General features: G+C 49.1%; 1 protein-coding gene across 1 annotated transcript in view; it reads left to right on the top strand.

Moving 5' to 3' along the window:
• Positions 1-708: 708 nt before the first annotated feature.
• The window catches only part of nav1b (neuron navigator 1b), a 35605-nt gene continuing 17984 nt past the window's right edge, over positions 709-18329 (top strand). Inside the window, exons 1-11 of the mRNA XM_079747870.1 lie at positions 709-880; positions 3421-3571; positions 5341-5704; positions 7945-8686; positions 9473-9964; positions 10379-10423; positions 10579-10742; positions 12047-12220; positions 13092-13144; positions 13803-13880; positions 16483-16566. Of these exons, the coding sequence (XP_079603996.1) occupies positions 804-880; positions 3421-3571; positions 5341-5704; positions 7945-8686; positions 9473-9964; positions 10379-10423; positions 10579-10742; positions 12047-12220; positions 13092-13144; positions 13803-13880; positions 16483-16566 (2424 nt within the window). The 5' untranslated portion in view covers positions 709-803. The remainder of the gene's footprint in view (positions 881-3420; positions 3572-5340; positions 5705-7944; positions 8687-9472; positions 9965-10378; positions 10424-10578; positions 10743-12046; positions 12221-13091; positions 13145-13802; positions 13881-16482; positions 16567-18329) is intronic.

Genomic DNA, 18329 nt, shown 5'->3' with positions numbered 1-18329 from the left:
TACCTCCCGTAGTCTGTGGGTTCACTGTATAGTCTGACCTGGTGAGGTCATCACTGTGAGACAGATCCACGACTAATGAGAACAGGGAGAGAGACAAAGGACAAACGTTTCCCATGCCTGTCTGGGGGGGCCTGTCTCATCACAGGTCTATCTGTGGGTCTGTTCCAGTGCTCTGTGTGTTTCGAGGGCTGTTTTCCTCCTCTCTCCTGGACCTTGTGAAGACCAACGTAGCCTCCAACATGACTCAGTCCTTTGGGGGATTGGTGGTGTAATGTCTTGGCTGGCTGGGCTGAATGAATGCTCAGCTTTTCGGAGTGGGTTGTGGTGAGGTTACAGGTTGTTAGTTATCTGTTAATATCACACATATTCACTTAATGATAGATGGCTAAAAACACACTTACATTTTTTTTTAAGTCGAATTAATTCAATGTCATTCTGCAAAAACACATCACAAACATACAATTAAAATATCATGTAACTTGTAGTAACGAAGTAATACACATTTACACCAATAAACAAAAACACTAATTGTGTGCACAGGGAGATTTTTGGACCCAGCTGAGCAACAGCTGTTATCCATCGGGAGGAGAGGAAGGGAAGGGGGGCATTTTTGTGGGGTGTTTCCCCTATTCCTGTGTGTCCGTCGTTTTCTCTCGCTCTGTTCTCTCTCGAAGGGAAAGGGAGCTTTGCTTTTCGTTACTTAAACGGACGCGAACGCACTGGAATACACGGAGGCAAGACGTGCGTTTAAACGGACTAATTGGTTTCACGCTGCTTGTTGCGTTAATTGGTGAATCGCACCAATGAGCGGCCGTGTTTTAATCGGTAAAGTGTCGCCCTTCCAGCCGGCTGCAGGAGCGAAGAGGACGCTCAGAACAAGGTAGTGAGAAGTTACCGTTCTCTCCGCTACACTAGGGTAGTGATACTAAAGTATGTTGTAGCTTTGGGAACGTTTCCTTTGAACTGATGCTTGTTATTACATGTTATCTGTGACACGTGGTGGTCACATGTTAACTTACATGCGCTAATGTGTGTTATAATTAGTTTAAGCTCTGGATCTGGACGCTGATCCTTCGAGCAGCTTCCAGAGCCAGACGTGAGGGGTACGACTAGGTGTTTGTTGAGGCTGTTTTAAAAGCCTCACTATTATGTGAAAACTAGCGAATTTCCCCGCTGCTAAATTCGCTTTTTTGTATTTTTTATATACCTCGTTTTAGTATCGTAATTCATTCATTACTATTGTTATTATTATTATTATTTATATATCTATTTTCCTGGCAGACACGGTGGTGTTGTGTAAAGGATGTTAGTTTTGCCCTTTTAAACTCCCTGGGGCTATATTAACCTCCATGGTCTTCATGCATCGTGCCTCTGCTACTGTACGCACTCACTTTATGCTCCTAAAACGCGATGGCTGTGTTGCAGGTACACTGACCTGTAGGCAATGTAACTAATAAAAAACAGCACATTACGCTGTAAATCGTGAGGGATATATGGGTTTATGAGGTTAGTGAGTGGGTCTGGTTTATTCATCTCTTTATTCTCTCATACTCTCTCGCTCTCTCTGCCTTTCTCTCTTCGCCTCTCTGCAACTCTCTGTCTGTCTGTCTGTCTGTCTATTGCTGTCTGTCTGTCTGTCTGTCTGTCTGTCTGTCTGTCTGTCTGTCTGTCTGTCTGTCTGTCTGTTTGTCTGTCTCTGTCTGTCTGTGTGTGTGTCTCTCTCTCTCTCTCTCTCTCTGATGATGAATTAAATTAAAAATGCAACAACACAGGCTTTCAACAGAATCTAACCCCTCCCTTCCTCAATCAAATCAAACTAAAACATTCTCTCTGCAATTAAACCTCAAAATTAGCCACCACTGTCTGAGACTCACAGCTCAGACTAATGCTTCCTGGCTCTCTGCCATGGAAAAAAAAACAGGCAAAAACATTAATTGCCACCCAGCGAGTGAAATATGTAGACCAGTATTTCGCTGTTGATTTACTCCCACACTCTCCTTGACCGATGTTCACCTTTTCTAGGGAACATCTAGAAACTCATAGCTCCAGCAGCATCCACACCCTTGTGATTCTGGCCAGCAGCATCCCTCTGGGGCTATTCATGGCAATGGCTTCACTTAATCACCGGTGTGTCCGGAGGAACAAGGTGATTTCTGTTCAGCGATACACACGGAGAAACCGTTTATAGTGTTTGAACAGCAGCGAATCGTGAAAGAATTTCGTTGGTTCGGTTTTTAAAAGGGCCCTTTTTATAAATACAAAAAATAAATAAACCTGACAATTTTACAATCTTTAGCAGACACTTTTAGTGGCTCTAGCTAGAGTGAGCACAATGAGGGCATACAATCCAAACTGGAGTAGCTACAAAAAATACTAAATTTTCATGTCCTCGTTTTTACTGGGTCAAATTTGGGCAGGTCTTTTAATGCCTCCTGGGTCCAACGAAAAAAAAACACCCAAATTAGCCTTTATCCATCGAATCAAAATCCAAAAATGACAGTTTATTCTGTTCCAGCACGAAGCACCGTGTACTTTACGGTCAGCTAACAACGTCCCGTATCCATCACTGTGCTATAAGCTAGGCTACATGTACAACCATGTCATTAAACCCAATTATCTCTGGTCTCTCATTGGATTCAATGGGCCCCGTTTTTATATATTTTTTTGCTACCCAGCGTCTCACGCTCCATGCCTTGGCTAATTGTAGCCCTTAAAGCCAAGGAGATCTCAGTCCCAACTCGGCAGAGGTGGGAAGGCCGAAGCTAAGGGCAGAGGGTTGAGCCTGCTGTCACTGCGACTCATAACTTAAGACTTTATGGATTCTTGTTTACCTTTCCCTTGAGGTCGGCCAAACTGCTACCTGTGGTTGCCAGGGTGGAATTAGCCTGGACTGCAGAAGCTTTCTGGAGATATTACTTTGACTGCTGACCTTCCTCTTCCCTGAGAGGGGAGCATTTTTTACTGTGGTGCCTAATACTAAAAAGAAACACAGAGCCTCCCTGTCGAGAGTTTGGTTTTTGTAGTTCTGATTGTGCACTTAGATTGTTTGCAGCTGCACTTCGTTTCTGGATGAAAGCATCAGCTAATTTGCTAAATGTAAATGTGTCATCACGGATGACTTTTGGGTTGTTTTGTCCTCTGCAGAACTTTCCCTATGAATCAGGCCAGATACGTAATTAAATTGCATACAACCATTTGCATAACAAAACCTATCTCTTCAGACTAGCCTATGGACTATGATGTGGCTATATGGAATATATATTTTTGATAAATTCTCTTTTTTTTTTTGTATTTTTTCTTCTCCTATTTGATTTATCTGTGAAGCGACCTTGGGTGTCCTGAAAGGCATTTTAAATAAAATATTATTATTATTATTCTCAACCTGTTATTTTTTTCCCGCCCTTTCCCTGTTTCCGTCAGATGGGACGAGAGCAGCTCCATCAGCAGCGGCCTCAGCGACGGCGACGGGGAAGTGTCGGACAACCTGAGCTCTGAGGAGTTCAACGTCAGCTCCTCGCTCAACTCCCTCCCCACCACCCCGCTGGGCTCCCGACGCAACTCCTCCGTCATGGTGAGCTAGCCCGCGTAGCGCCCGCCGCTAACCGTTGACTTGGCGGTTGGTCCATGTTGGGGGGTGGGCGATTAATCGAATTTTGATCGCGAATTCGATTTTAGCGTCAAACGATCACAAAATTAACATAATCAAGTTTTTTTATTTATTCTTTTTATTTAATATTTTATAGAAAGAACAGCTGGATACATATCTGTATATTATTTTAGATTGGAACATTTTCTTTTTGATTTTTTTCTTTTCATTTTGTGTATTTTTAGTTCTCAGTTACAAAGTTTTTTTGGGGAGAGACATGCTGAATAAATACAACATGTTTATAATCAATTACAATCAATAATAATCGTAAAAACTCCCTTGATTAGCAAGGAGGAGAGGAACGCAGAGTGGGGGATCCCTCCTTCCAGGGACAATCAGGAGGGCAATGGGTGCCACAAATGACGTACATGCATAATATATACATACATACAGGCAAAACATTCATATTGGTGATGGGGTGCTGGCCGGTTAACCATAAGGCATCCTATCAGGGACAATAGTTGCAGTTTATGTCATCCTTTGTTGTTTTGATGATGAAACTCTCTTACCTGAAGAATATGCGTCCTTGAGTAGTTTTCTCTTCTGTGTAAGCGCCGTGGCTTTTAGACTTAATCCACCATGGCATGCGACACCACAAGTTCATATTTTCCATCAAAGTAACTAACAGTAGCTTTTTTTTCTTGTTTTTTGTGGTTCTCACAGTTCATCGTAGGGGAAATTATAAAACCAGTGTTTATCGTGGCGTTCTATTTTCATAGGCCTACTGAGACAAATTATTACAAAGCAGACATGTACTTGCTGAGCCATCTGGGTTCTGTTACTACAGAGATACACGGCATATTTTCCCAAATGCAGCAAGCAACATTAAGAAATCTTCTTAGGTGTCTTTTTCTCTTAGCTTCTTTCATACCCTTTCCTACGACAGTACATCATCAATCAACATGGGGTTAACGCTTTCCTTGTCTGCAACATGAATGTCCGTGCGTGTCTCTGTGAGTGTGTTAACTTCAGTAGCCGTCACAATAAAGCTAAACGGATCATAAACATAGGTTTTGGTTCCTTTCTCTGCTATCATTACTTCATCAAATGACATTATCGTTCACATCATCGCACTCTCCCTGCACGCCACCCCACAGGAATGCAGACTTCCAGATGGGACACAGATTAAAGATAATATTCACTTGGTCTACGGCGCAGATAACACACAGCCCGTCTGGAAGGCCTCAGACGCTAGCCGCAGTGGGGCTCGTTCTGTTGGCCTCTGTGGCTCGCAATATTTATCTCCTTTTGTCTCTCTCTCGCTCTCGCTCTCTCTCCCTCACGCTCATTCTCAAACTCTCCTTCCTCCTCCTACTCTTCCTCCATCACTTACTCTCTCACTCCCCTACTCTCTCACTCATACACTCTCGTTCTCCCTTGTACTCAAACTCTTACTCACTCTCTCCCTCTTGCTCTCACACTCTCTGTCTCTCCCCCCTCTCTCTCTCTCCCTCTCTCTCCCCCTACCCAACCCCCCCTCTCCCTCTTTCTCTCCCTTCCTCGCCGCTTATCTCTCTCTCTGTCTCTGTCGCTCTCACTCTCTTTCTTTGTCTCTCACCTCTCTCTCTCTCTCCCCCCTCTCCCTCTATCCTTCCCCTCCTTCTCTCCCTATCTCGACCCTTATCTCTCTCTCTCTCTCTCTCTCTCTCTCTCTCTCTCTCTCTCTCTCTCTCTCCCTCCCTCCCCCTCTCCAGCTCCGTACGGATGCAGAGAAGCGTTCCCTGGTGGAGAGCGGTCTGTCCTGGTACAGCGAGGTGGGCAAACCCGGCCGCAAGCTGGACCCGGGGGGCGGTGGGCCGGGGGGCTACGAGACGGGCAGCCTGAAGACGGAGGCGCCCAGCAAGTGGAGGAAGAAGCCGCCGCCCCCGCCATCCCACCCGAGCGCCGGCGGCGGCGAGGACTGCACGGCGTCGCCGACGGGGGTCCGGGGCGAGATGGCCCGGAAGCCCCAGAGCCTGGGGGGGCAGCCGGGGAGCCTGAAGAAGGGACGCAACCCCCCTGTGGGGGTCACCTCCCCCATCACACACACCTCCCAGAGCATGCTCAAAGTGGCAGTGGGTGAGGAATGATGTCGTCGTGTCTCCGTCTCCCCGTCTGTCTGTCGTCCGGTGTGTGTCTGTCTTTTGTTTGTTTTTATCTAATTCGGTCTGCTTCTCTGCTTGCCCGCTGGCTGGCTGTTCATGTGTTTTGTCCTTGTGCCTGTCTGACGTTCCTCGTGTCTGTGTGACTCTCTGGTCTTTCCTCGTGTCTGTGTGCCTGTCTGTCTTTCCTTGTGTCTGTGTGTCTGTGTATATGTCTGTCTGTCTGCGCCTCCGTTTATCTTTCTGTGTCCCTCCCTGACTGGTTGTCCATGTGTTTTGTCTGTCTGTCTGTCTGTGTGTCTTTCCTCATGTCTGTGTGTCTGTGTATATGTCTCTCTGTCTTTGTCTAACTCTGTCTGTCTATCTGTTTGGTACCTCTCTGACTGTCCATGTATGTCCTAGTGTTCTGTGCCTGTGTGTCTTCCCTCGTGTCTGCGTATCTGTCTGTGTGTCCCAGTTTGTGTGAGACTTTTGTTGTTTTTGTCTAACTCTGTATGCTTCTCCACTCGTCCTTGAATGTCTGTCTTTCCTCGTGTCTGTGTATATGCTTGATAATTCTCCTTGCTGATGAAACTCAAACAATGTGTCTGTTCTAAAGCTTTGCCTAATGCATCACCCTAACCAGATCTGTACAGCAGTCAGCTGCTCTGATACCACAATCGCTAACACAGTTAATCATATTCCGAGCTGAAGATGGAAAAATAAACAGCGTAAAAGTATATTAGTTTTACTCCACATAAATGGGATTATGAGTGGTTATCTAACCCATAAAATCCATAATTCATACATAGTCAGGAGTAAAGGAGTGGGCTGGGGTCTGAGCCAGTCTTTCATCTCAGCCATAACTCAACATGCTCAGTTAAACATGAAGATCTGTCCCGGTGATGCAATCCCTCGCAATGCCCCGGATTTAATAACTAATACGCGTGATTAAATAGTGATCTAACTTTATGTATCTTGGCAAAATCTTTATGACATATTTATTTTTTGTAATAAGATCTTCGTCTTGCCTTTGGCTTTTAACTGGGAATGAGTCGGTGGCAATTCATCTTTGTTCTGTATTAACAAACTGTTTACACTACCTTAGTAAGGTCCATTAGACTTGGACACAAAACCTTAGTTAGGTCCATTAGACTTGGACACAAAACCTTAGTTAAGTAAATTTAGACTTGGACGCAAAACTTTAGTTAAGTAAATTAGACTTGGACGCAAACGTTATTTAAGTCCATTTGACTTGGACGTTAACGATTCTCCTCATCTCATCCTGAACCTCTAGGTATCAATAGACATCTTGGCGTGTATGTAAGCGCATTTTAATAATTATCATGTATTTGTGTTAGTGGTATGGATGCCCCTTGTAGATAATCCGACGCTAATGCCCTGGGCGGTGGTAGTAAGTGGAAACTTTACCCTTATGGATGGATGGACATGTTGTGCGCTCCCGTGTGCCAGTGGTTGTGAGCCACACGCAATGTGTGCATGCATGGTCAGAGTGAATCTCTTTAAGTAAATACAGACGGTCCCCTGCTCACATGTTGTCTCCCCTGTAATGACAAGCTATAGCGAATAGACACAGGGCTTTAATGGGACTAAATCTAGTTTAGTGGTTGCAAACATGACATCATGGTTTATATTCAATCCGTGAATGATTGTCTGTGGTCATGTGACGACGTCACCGGCTTTACGCGAATAATTTGATTTATTATTGCGTTATTTTTCTTCTCTTTGGTTTGCTTATAGACCTCAAAACGTTGAATTGTTTAACATTGAATCAACCTTTTTTTCTTTCCTTCTGTCTCTCTCTCGGTCTGTCTGTCTCTCTCTGTCTGTCTGTCTGTCTCTCTGCCTCTGTCTTTCCGTCTTTCCGTCTTTCCGTCTTTCCGTCTGTCTGTCTGTCTGTCTGTCTGTCTGTCTGTCTGTCTGTCTGTCTGTCTTTCTTTCTTTCTTTCTTTCCTTCTTTCTTTCTTTCTGTCTGCCCTCCTCTCTTCCTCACTGCCTCCTTCCCTCACCTCCCTCCCTCCCTCCCTCCCTCTCTTCCTCCCTCCTTCCCTCACCTCCCTCCCTCCTTCCCTCCCTCCTTCCCTCCCTCCCTCCCTCCCTCCTTCCCTCCCTCCTTCCCTCCCTCCTCACCTCCCTCCCTCCCTCCCTCCTTCCCTCCCTCCTTCCCTCCCTCCTCACCTCCCTCCCTCCCTCCCTCCCTCCCTCCCTCCCTCCTAGCTCCTTCCAAGCCCCTCGATAAATCCAAGATGTCGGTGAGGACGGCCGGGCTGCAGCGGTCCCGCTCCGACGCAGGCCGGGACCACCACACCGAGTACCGCAAGCCCCCCTCCGGCCTCACCAAGCCCTCCGCCGGCACCTCCTTCGGCTACAAGAAGCCCCCCATGGCCACGGGCACCGCGGCCGTGCTGACAGCAGGGGGCGCCACTCTCTCTAGTGGCTCCTCCACCCTGGGCAAGACCCCCAAGACCTCGGGGATCCCCGTGAAGCCCCCGGGGGCCCCCACCGGCCGCAAGAACAGCTTCGACGCCGGCGGCGAGCAGGGCTTCGGCCCCCACTCCCGCAACAGCATCCAGTACCGCAGCCTCCCGCGGCCCGCCAAGTCCAACACCCTCACCCTGATCGGACATCCCGGGTCGCGGCCCGTCAGCGGCGCCACGGACCCCGGGCCGCTCAGCCTGAAGCCCGTCCCCATGGCCTCCTCCGGCCCCCGCGTGAAGGAGACCTGTGGAGGGGGAGGCGGGGGGAAGACGGGGAGGGGCAGCTCTGGCCCGGGCGTGAACCAGACGGACCGGGAGAAGGAGAAGGAGCGGGCCAAGGCCAAGGCCGAGGCGTCGGACGTGGACTGCTGCTCGCTGAAGGGGGAGCGCGGCGGGAGGGGCGAGGCCACCGTCAAGCTGCACGGCCTGAGGAGAACCGGGAGCGGGAAGTACCCCGAGCTGTCCTCCCCCACCACGCCCAGGTAACGCGCAGTTAAGTTAATGCTTTTTAAATAGCAAAAGCGACATTGTTGTTATCCATGGCCCCTGTTGGTTAACTAGTTTTGATTTGTTACTCGATTGAATCGACGAGTTACTATTACTAGTTGAATGTTGGTAAGAATCAGTCGCTAGTTAGATATAATGAAACATAATAACATTGTAAAATGTTGGTAATGATGGATAATAATTACCAGAAATTACCCAAGAATGGAAAAATATAATTGATGTTGAAAAAGGCTTCAGAGTAAAATATCCTATCCTTTACTTCAATTCAATTCAATTCAATTTTATTTGTATAGCCCTTAATCACCATTACAGTCTCAAAGGGCTTAACAAGTCAAATATTTATGACACCCCCCTTTACCCAAGCCCCCACAAGGGCAAGAAAAAACTCCCTTGAAATTAGCAAGGAAGAAATCTGGAGAAGAAACGCATAGTGGGGGATCCTTCTTCCAGGGATGGTCAGGAGTGCAATGGGTGCCATAATTGACATACAGGTAAATACATGCACAAAAATGGTGATGTGGCGCTGGCCGGTTGACCATGAGGAGAGTCCAGGCATCCAGTCCAGTCACCGCAACACGCTAGAACAGACAGAATAGTGAATTAGAACGGAACAGTACATAGCGGGAATGTATACTGCATTAACAAAACACAAACAACCAGAGTGGTCTTCACTTCGCACTTCTTTATCCTTCACGTGTTATCCCTTGACGATCAATGTATTCTGTCCTATCTCCCGCCTCCCTCCCCCCCCCCCCCCACAGGATGCTCCACTCCAAGTCCTTGGGCCGGCCCCCCAGCCTGGCCCACCTGGACAAGGTCAACTCCAACAGCCTGGACTCCTGCGTCACCATCCAGGACCTGCCGCCCAAGGTGCCCCCCTACTCCAAGCTGGCCGACCTGGCGGGCTCCCGCTCTGCCACCTCCCCGACCGTGCCCCACCAGCACCACCACCACCGTCGCCTCACCCCCAGCCCCGCCCCGGTCCTCTACGTCGACTCCCCGGGCTGCTACTCCAGCGAGAGCCTCAGCCTGGGCGCCTCGCCCCTGCTGTACCCCAAGCTGTCGGGGGTCCACCGCAGCATGGAGTCCCTGCCCCTCCAGATGAGCGTGCCCCCCGTCAGCCGCTACGCCGGCCGGGCCGAGGAGAGGGGCGCCGGGACCTGGGGCGAGAGGAGCCGGTCGGAGTGCCACGACCGCGAGGAGAGAGGGAGCTGGGGGGCGGGCAGCCGGACCTCGCTCAACCTCCCTGATTGGTAGGCTTCCGGGCCGCGTGGTTGGCTGACTTGACTCGCTGAATCTCATTGAGCCGCCAATCGAAACCTTGATTTCCCGTCTTGACTTCCTGAAGTTTCACTGTGTGTCTCTCTGTCTAAAAGCAGGCGTGCAGCCTCTTGTATGTTGATGCTCCTATTCGGACTGTGTGCTTTGATAGGAGACGGCCTCACTTGTAAGTCGCTTTGGGTAAAAATGACTTCATGCTAATGACGGAACTCATTAAAGTGTTTCTAATTGTAGCCCTCCATCCTGCGGCTGAATCCTAGTTACGACTGTAGCCGTATTAAGCTTTAACATCTTATGAATGTCTTCTCCTCGGTCGTATTAAGCTGTGATATCTTATGGTCATATTAAGCTGTAATATCTTCTGAATGTCTCCTCTTCTCTCACAGCTTGCAGGTGGACAGGAACACCCTACCCTCGAAGAGAGGCTTGGAGTAAGTCAAACCCTTGCTCTCTCCCTTGGCTACTAGTTAGTTACCAGATGGGGCGTGTCAAACAGTCGGTAACTCGTTCCCAGTGTGAATCTACATGAAGGTCGCTTTTCCTCACTAGTCCCTCGCCTCATTCGGTTCTCCTCCCCTTCCTGCAGACGCTACAGCTCCAGCCTATCAGAGAGCAGCGACGGCGGCAAGCAGGGCCGGCGCCACTCCCACACGGTGGCCAGCATGACGGACAGCGGCAGCCCCCCGCTGCTGCCCTCGCCCACCCGCCTGCTGCACCCCTCCTCTGGCAAGGCGCCGCCCACCAACATCGGTAAGTCCACTCCGCTCCGAAACCAGGACCACCAACGCCACCACCGCCGAGTAACCGCCACGGCCTGACGCACCCTCCTGCAAGGCCCTGCAGGGAGAGCCCCCACCCCAGCTTGACCCACCCACCTCCAGGGCCCCCCCACCGTGCCTAACTCAGCCACTTCCAGGGGCCTGCAGAGAGACCCCCCCCCCCCCCCCCCAGTAAAACCCTTCCAGCCCCAGAGCCATCCTTACCCAAACCACCGCCACCACCTCCTTTCTGGTTATTCTGTTCGTCCCTGAACTTCTCAAGTCCCGCTATCTGCCTGATGGTGGCGCTGCTATCCAAAGTGTCGTACAGTGCTTTAAGAGCACATGTGCCCCGGTGGGAACTGAACCCCTAACCCTGGCACTGGCAGAGTTCACGCCATGCTGGACCAGTTGATAAACCGTTGATGAATTCCAGTGGGGCATCAGGGAGGGTCGTGATGAGTTGAGACGGGTTGTCTGATGTTTTAAAGTCTCAGGAATGACCCGGAATATGTACTGAAACCAACGAGGTCAAACAAATATAATACTGACCTGATTAGTACATTGGACTACATGCGTTTTGAGGTGAGGCCAGACTGGCCCTGAGATCTTCTCCTGGTTATAGATGATATGAAATATGATGAGTGCCCCCACCCACACACACATGTAGATTCAGTTAGTGGGCCTCTAGATGTTGTCTGGGTACAGAGGCGATGCCAGGTCAAGTTGGGCTATATTTACGACGTTATGGAACCTCCCACTCAGCTTTCACTGAGTCAACACTGTATGTGTTTGTGTGTGTGTGTGCTTGATTGCGTGTGTGTGCTTGATTGCGTGCGGGTGCTTGTTAATTGTGAGTGTGTGTGTGTGTGTGTGTGTCTGTGTGTGTCTTGGTCATTTGTGTACCTGTGTGTCTTTGTGCGTGTCTGCTTGATTGTGTTTGTTCCTGCTTGTTCAATTTGTATACTTGTAAATTGTTTGTCATGCTTGTTAGTGTGCATATGTGCGTCTGCATGTGTGTGTGTGTGTGTGTGTGTGTGCATATTTTGTCTCCATATATGTTCTTATTTACGTGCTTGTTAATTGTGTGTGTGTGTGTGTGTGTGTGTGTGTGTCTGCTTGTGTGTGTGTGTGTGCATATTTTGTCTCCATATATGTTCTTATTTACGTGCTTGTTAATCGTGTGTGTGTGTGTGTGTGTGTGTGTCTGCGTGTGTGTGTCTGCTTGAGTGTGTGTGCACACGCTTGTCGCTGTATTGAACCCGTCTCTCCCTCCCGGCCCCCGCTGTCCCCCAGTTGCTCCCATCACTTGTGCCAGCCCCCGGATCGCCCGGTCCAATAGCATCGGCCCTCCCACTGACTCCGCCTACGACCTGTATGGCTCCTCCTCCGTGGGCAGCAGCCTGTCCCTGGCCGACCGCCCCAAGAGCATGATGCGCTCCGGATCCTTCCGGGAGGCCGGCGATGACGGTGAGGCCCGCCATGGCCGGCAGCCATTTTGTTGTCTATTCTCTAACACACAAACACACAGACGCACACGCGCACGCACGCTTACACGCACACATTGCCTTTCTTAAACCGGAAACTTGCGTTTTCTGTCCCTGCTTTCCACAAACACGCACACGTTCGCTCGGAAACTCTGACAAAACGGTTAAACAGTGTTAACAACGGAAGGCAACCAGGTTCTGATCCTGCACAGAATCTGTCCATAATGGCACTGTGTGGAATCATATAATCTCATAAAGTCTGTTTGTGCTTTCGAAATAGTGACTGTATAGTGATTCATACAGAGGACATGACTCACTCTGTAGTAATAACTTACCTCGTTATATTTGTCATTTACTTTTGGATATTACATCGCTATTTCAGCGATAATATGTACTTTGAAGAAGTGTGTGAGCATGCTCACACACTTGCACAAACAGTAAAACGTGTACTCAAAGGCGCTGTAAGCGATGCCGTAGGTTTGGCCTAACTTCCTGTCCATTTTGCAGTTAGCCCTCCTCTCCCTTCTCCCCCTGTTGACATAAACGTGTGTCTTGCATGAATCCTGTCACCTTTTCCTGGCAGCTTTCTCTACTCCAGCTGCTGCCTTTCTCTGTCAGTGCCTTCGCCTGTTCCGCCGTTGTCAGTCAACAGTGAAATCCAGCTTCCTGCCTGGATCTCCTCATTGGATGAAGTGGAAACGGGATACCAGAAAATTAGTTTAGTGTTTAATGCAAAGTGGAGGGACTGGGAGATCCATGTTACTGAATAAACACGCAAATATTGCTATGTCAAATGTTAAAGCATAATTACGTGTAAGTAAATTATCCTTTTTTCGCTTTCTGTGTTCTTCCAGTCCATGGCTCTGTGCTGTCCTTGGCATCTAACGCTTCGTCTAATTATTCAGCGGTAAGTGAAGTCATCCGAACTGTTGATCCCTTTTCTAAAATTAGTTGTTTCCCCAATGACCTGGTGCTGCCTCCTGCCACCTTAACTGGCAATGAAGCTTTGCCCTACCGTATTATTGACCTGTGTGTTTGCCCCCACCTCTCCATGCCTACTCTAGAATGAGGAAAGGATTCAAGGGGAGGTAAGGTACCATCTCTCGGTGCAATGAACTCACTGTCATCGTCCAATCATCTTCTCTTCCATTGCATCCGTTTAACCAATCACTACCCAGTTCATCTTCATCATTATTGACTTGGACTCGTTTTACATGTTGGATTTATGTCAGTTGTTCCCTGACGTCACCATCTGCACTCTATGCATTCTATACCATCACCGTTTATACGCACTCATTGTATGTTGTACGTCCTGGCACTTGTCGATCTGGATAAAAACTAAAAGCTAGATGAGAAAAAAAATCGTCAATGCTCTTCATCCACGCTTTTTCAAGTCTGTATAAGCCAGCTCAGTTTCACTTTTAAGAATAATTTACTCGGCCTATCGATGTGGCAAAGGTCAAATATTTAGATAACAGAAAAGCATCATGAAGGAACGTTATGCAGTAAAAGAAAAACATGATTATGCTATTGTTATGCAACGTTTATTCTTGTTTTCTTCGCAGCAAATCCGCAAGTTACGACGAGAGCTGGAGTCCTCCCAGGAGAAGGTGGCCAACCTGACCAATCAGCTGTCAGCCAACGTATGTACCCCACCTCTAAATCCTGCTGCCGTACACACTGCTCTCTAACAGCCCTTTGCCTCTTTGAATTGCCAAAAAACAAAAGAAATAGCACCACCTGTGGTGAAATGGCGGCAATGCAAGTCCAATGCCTGATCTTACTTATTTTTCTTTTTTAATGTTGGGGAGATCACTCGACTAGAATTTAGTAAGCTCTCGTTTCATCTGTCATTTTACTTATACGACCACTGCTCATTCTGACATGATAGTTTAACGGTCTTGAACCGAGTGCTCTGTCGGTTGTAGTAGCAGGTGGTAAAGTGACCGATTTGACCGGTCTACAGAGGAAGCCAATGCATTGTTCAGACTGTGTATCTTAGAGGAACCTTCAACGGACCGGCCTGTGTGTTTCCTTGTGGGTAGGGATGGTTTCCTCATGGGGCACCATCCACGAAGAGATGTCTTCGGGGTGACACACACGTGATCTTTTCTAGCCAATGGCCACTCGAAGCGCTTTACAATATTGCCAAACGTTCACCCATCCGTTCACACATTCACACGCCGACAGCGGAGTCAGCCATGCAGGGCGACAGCCAGCTCCTCAAGAGCGGTCAAAGTTAGTTGTCTTGCTCGACACTCTAGGAGGAGCCGGTGATCGAACAAGCAACCTTCCGGGTGCCAGCCAACACGCTCTAGCTCCTGTGCTACATGCAGAATGAAACCATTCCAAATGGTTCATTCTCCCCGTGCTTTTGAGCCGGGATTGAGCTTTCCCCCCGCACTCTATTTCGCTAAAAACGATAATCCCTTCCGCCCCGTCTCCTTGCACCCCTCCTTCGTTACCCCAGAGCCCCCGACTCTGGGTAACCCTGGGTTAAGTGCTCACCATCACCACTGTGCGGATCACGATCTCAGCTTCTCTGGCCACACTTCTAATCCCCAAGTGGGTGAGGAGCAGCGATGAAAGATAAACTGTGGGCCACTCCGCCGCGGGAGAGCTCTTAAGACCTGGCCTGCTGTGCTGACGATTCTCTGCCTGTATCTCGTATCTCTCTCCGTTCCTTGGCTCCGGTGTGCTGCTGCTGTTGCTGCTGCTGCTGCAGTGCCATAAAACTAACAGTACTTCAGCACACACTGAATCTTAAGCCTCACCCTTAACACCTCTCTCTGCCCTGCCTCCCCCTCCCACGGCCCTCTCCTCACTCCGCTCTACTCGTCCGTTCCGTCCGCCGCACCGCCGCTCGCTGGCGGAGGCATTCAACTTGATGTCGTTTTTTTTTTACAATCTATAATCAATGGTTATGTTCTACCCGCGCTTCAGTGGGGCGTTTGTGCCCTTGCGGTCGCCTGGATGCGTTGAGAGGACCGCCAATTGCATGAAAATGATTGACGATGTTGTGCATTTCTAACCTGTAGTGAAAAAGGAAAACAGTGGGAAATGGCTTGGCTTGGCAGCTGAAAGTCACCGCATGTACAGTACAGTATATTGAGTGTGTCATACCACTTGTGTATGAAGGTGTGTGTGTGTGTGTGTGTGTGTGTGTGTGTGTGTGTGTGTGTGTGTGTGGGGGGGGTGCATATGTGTTTGCATCGCAGTGTCTGCCGTTGATCTATCTTCCTCACTGTTTGTCTGCATGAGTGGTTTCATGCCTAACGCCCCTGTCTCTCTCTCCTCCTCTTCCTCCTCCTCCATCTCCTCTTCCTCCTCCTCTCCGCTGGACTCTCTGCTGCCCCCCGCTGGCTCGCCTCTCCACGCTCCTCCTGGACGATGGGGGGACGCAGCTGGGCCAGGTTGGTTGGGCCTCTGTTGCTTCTGGAGTGCTCTCTGGCCGTGTCGCTGTCGCATGGTTCAGGCTGGCCCTCTGGCACCCGGACCCATCAGACCACGGGCCCCTCGGGCCCTCAAACCCTGAGCCCCCACGTGGGCCCCTGTGGCCCCTAAGGCCCCGGGCCCTGTGTGTGTCGTGTGGTTCGTTGAGGTTTAGCGTCTTTTCCTTAGTGCTCGAAGCACTGATTGCAGGATCTGTAGACTGTGGCTCGGACGGTTTTTACATCCTACGATATTTTGTGATTCTTATTATGCGGATTAAATGTAAACAACACTGAGTTTCTGGGAAGTCTGTCTGAAAAGCTCCCGCAAAGCTCACTGCAGATATTGAGAATGCTGATGTGGGCAGTAATCAAAACAGGCATGTCAACAACAACAACAATAGGGGCAGTGTTTTCCTTAAGGGTCTAAAATGTTCCATCTGGTCCAAGATCAGCCGTGCCAAAGCGAACGACTACCATCTAATATTCACAATGTCCTTTGTCTGTCTGTCTGTCTGTCTCTTTCTCTCGCTTTTCCTTCGTCTTTCTCTTTCTCTAGGTCTCTCTCTCTCTCTCTCTCTCTCTCTCTCTCTCTCTCTCTCTCTCTCTCTCTCTCTCTCTCTCTCTCTCTCTCTCTCTCTCTCTCTCTATATATTATCCACCCACCCCTCTCTGCCGACGGAGAGAAAGCCAGTATGTTGATGTGCCATGAATCTCCCAGACAGTGATGCCCATAATTACAGTCATTGACTTACACTGTACATGTCTTCTCTCTCACTCCCTCCCCTTCTCCATCCCTCTCTCTCCCCCGAAGGCTAATTTGGTAGCAGCGTTCGAGCAGAGTCTGGCCCTGATGACAGCCCGCCTCCAGACTCTGTCTGACTCTTCAGAGAGCAAGGTGTGTTCGTCTATAGTGTACTGTCCACAACGCAGTGTGTTAGTCTATAGTGTACTGTCCACAACGCAGTGTGTTAGTCTATAGTTTACTGTCCACAACGCAGTGTGTTAGTCTATAGTTTACTGTCCACAATGCAGTGTGTTAGTCTATAGTTTACTGTCCATATCACAGTGTGTTAGTCTATAGTGTACTGTCCACAACGCAGTGTGTTAGTCTATAGGTTACTGTCCATAACACAGTGTGTTAGTCTATAGGTTACTGTCCATAACACAGTGTGTTAGTCTATTGTTTACTGTCCACAACGCAGTGTGTTAGTCTATAGTTTACTGTCCACAATGCAGTGTGTTAGTCTATAGTTTACTGTCCATATCACAGTGTGTTAGTCTATAGTGTACTGTCCACAACGCAGTGTGTTAGTCTATAGGTTACTGTCCATAACACAGTGTGTTAGTCTATAGGTTACTGTCCATAACACAGTGTGTTAGTCTATTGCTTACTGTCCATAACACAAGGTGTTAGTCTATAGGTTACTGTCTATCTAGAACACAAGGTATGTCTATTGTGTACTGTCTTAACCAGAAACTCAAGGTGTGTTAGTCTATAGTTTACCGTCCACAACACAAGGTGTGTTAGTCTATTGTTCACTGTCTATCCACAACACAAGGTGTGTTAGTCTATAGTGTACTGTCCAGAACACAGTGTGCTAGTCTATAGTTTACCGTCCACAACACGAGTTGTGTTAGTCTGTAGTTTACTATAGACTATAGACAGTATAGTTTACCGTCCCTAAAAAATCCTTATAAATATAGACACTTAAAATGTTCAAATATGAATTAATTAATACAAATTAGCCATATGAAGTCCATACAGTAGTACAGTAGTAGGCCCTTTGCATCGCCATAACGTTCGGTCGGGTGGGGGTAGATCGGGTGGGGGTAGATCGGGTGGGGGTAGATCGGGTGGGGGTAGATCGGGTGGGGGTAGATCGGGTTGGGGTAGATCAGGTGGGGGTAGATCGGGTGGGGGTAGATCGGGTGGGGGTAGATCGGGTGGGGGTAGATCGGGTGGGGGTAGATCGGGTGGGGGTAGATCGGGTGGGGGTAGATCGGGTGGGGGTAGATCGGGTGCGGCCTTGCATAACCTGGGCCCTCAGCAGAGATCACATACACACATTCCACCTCCTTGGGTTCCCTGGGGATCTCGTTGGAGCGGCGCTTCACAGAGCTCAGCCCCTTCCTAAAGCGTGGGGGAATGTGGACCACCCCCTCGCCCCCGTCTCTCCTGCTCTGGGTCTTGATTCATGTCCTCCTGGCTCCCTGCCTGTCTCTCTGCACCTCCCGCTCCCCTACTGGGCCTTGATTGGCCCCCTCTGGCTCCTGATTCATGTCCTCCAGACACCCTACTGAGTCTCCAGGCCCCCTCTGGCTCCTGATTCATGTCCTCCAGACACCCTACTGAGTCTCCAGGCCCCCTCTGGCTCCTGATTCATGTCCTCCAGACACCCTACTGAGACGTGATCCATGTACTCTCGGCCCCCTATGAGTCCTGATCCATGTCCTTCTGGTCCCCCTTTGAGTCCTGATCCATGTCCTTCTGGTCCCCCTTTGAGCCTTGATCCATGTCCTTCTGGTCCCCCTTTGAGTCCTGGTCCATGTCCTTCTGGTCCCCCTTTGAGTCCTGGTCCATGTCCTTCTGGTCCCCCTTTGAGCCTTGATCCATGTCCTTCTGGTCCCCCTTTGAGTCCTGATCCATGTCCTTCTGGT

The sequence above is a fragment of the Pollachius pollachius genome (assembly GCF_949987615.1).
Source record: "Pollachius pollachius genome assembly, chromosome: 12".
NCBI classification, from domain to species: domain Eukaryota; kingdom Metazoa; phylum Chordata; class Actinopteri; order Gadiformes; family Gadidae; genus Pollachius; species Pollachius pollachius.
Note: the sequence above shows the minus strand (reverse complement) of the source record. Positions and strands in the feature narration are given on the sequence as shown.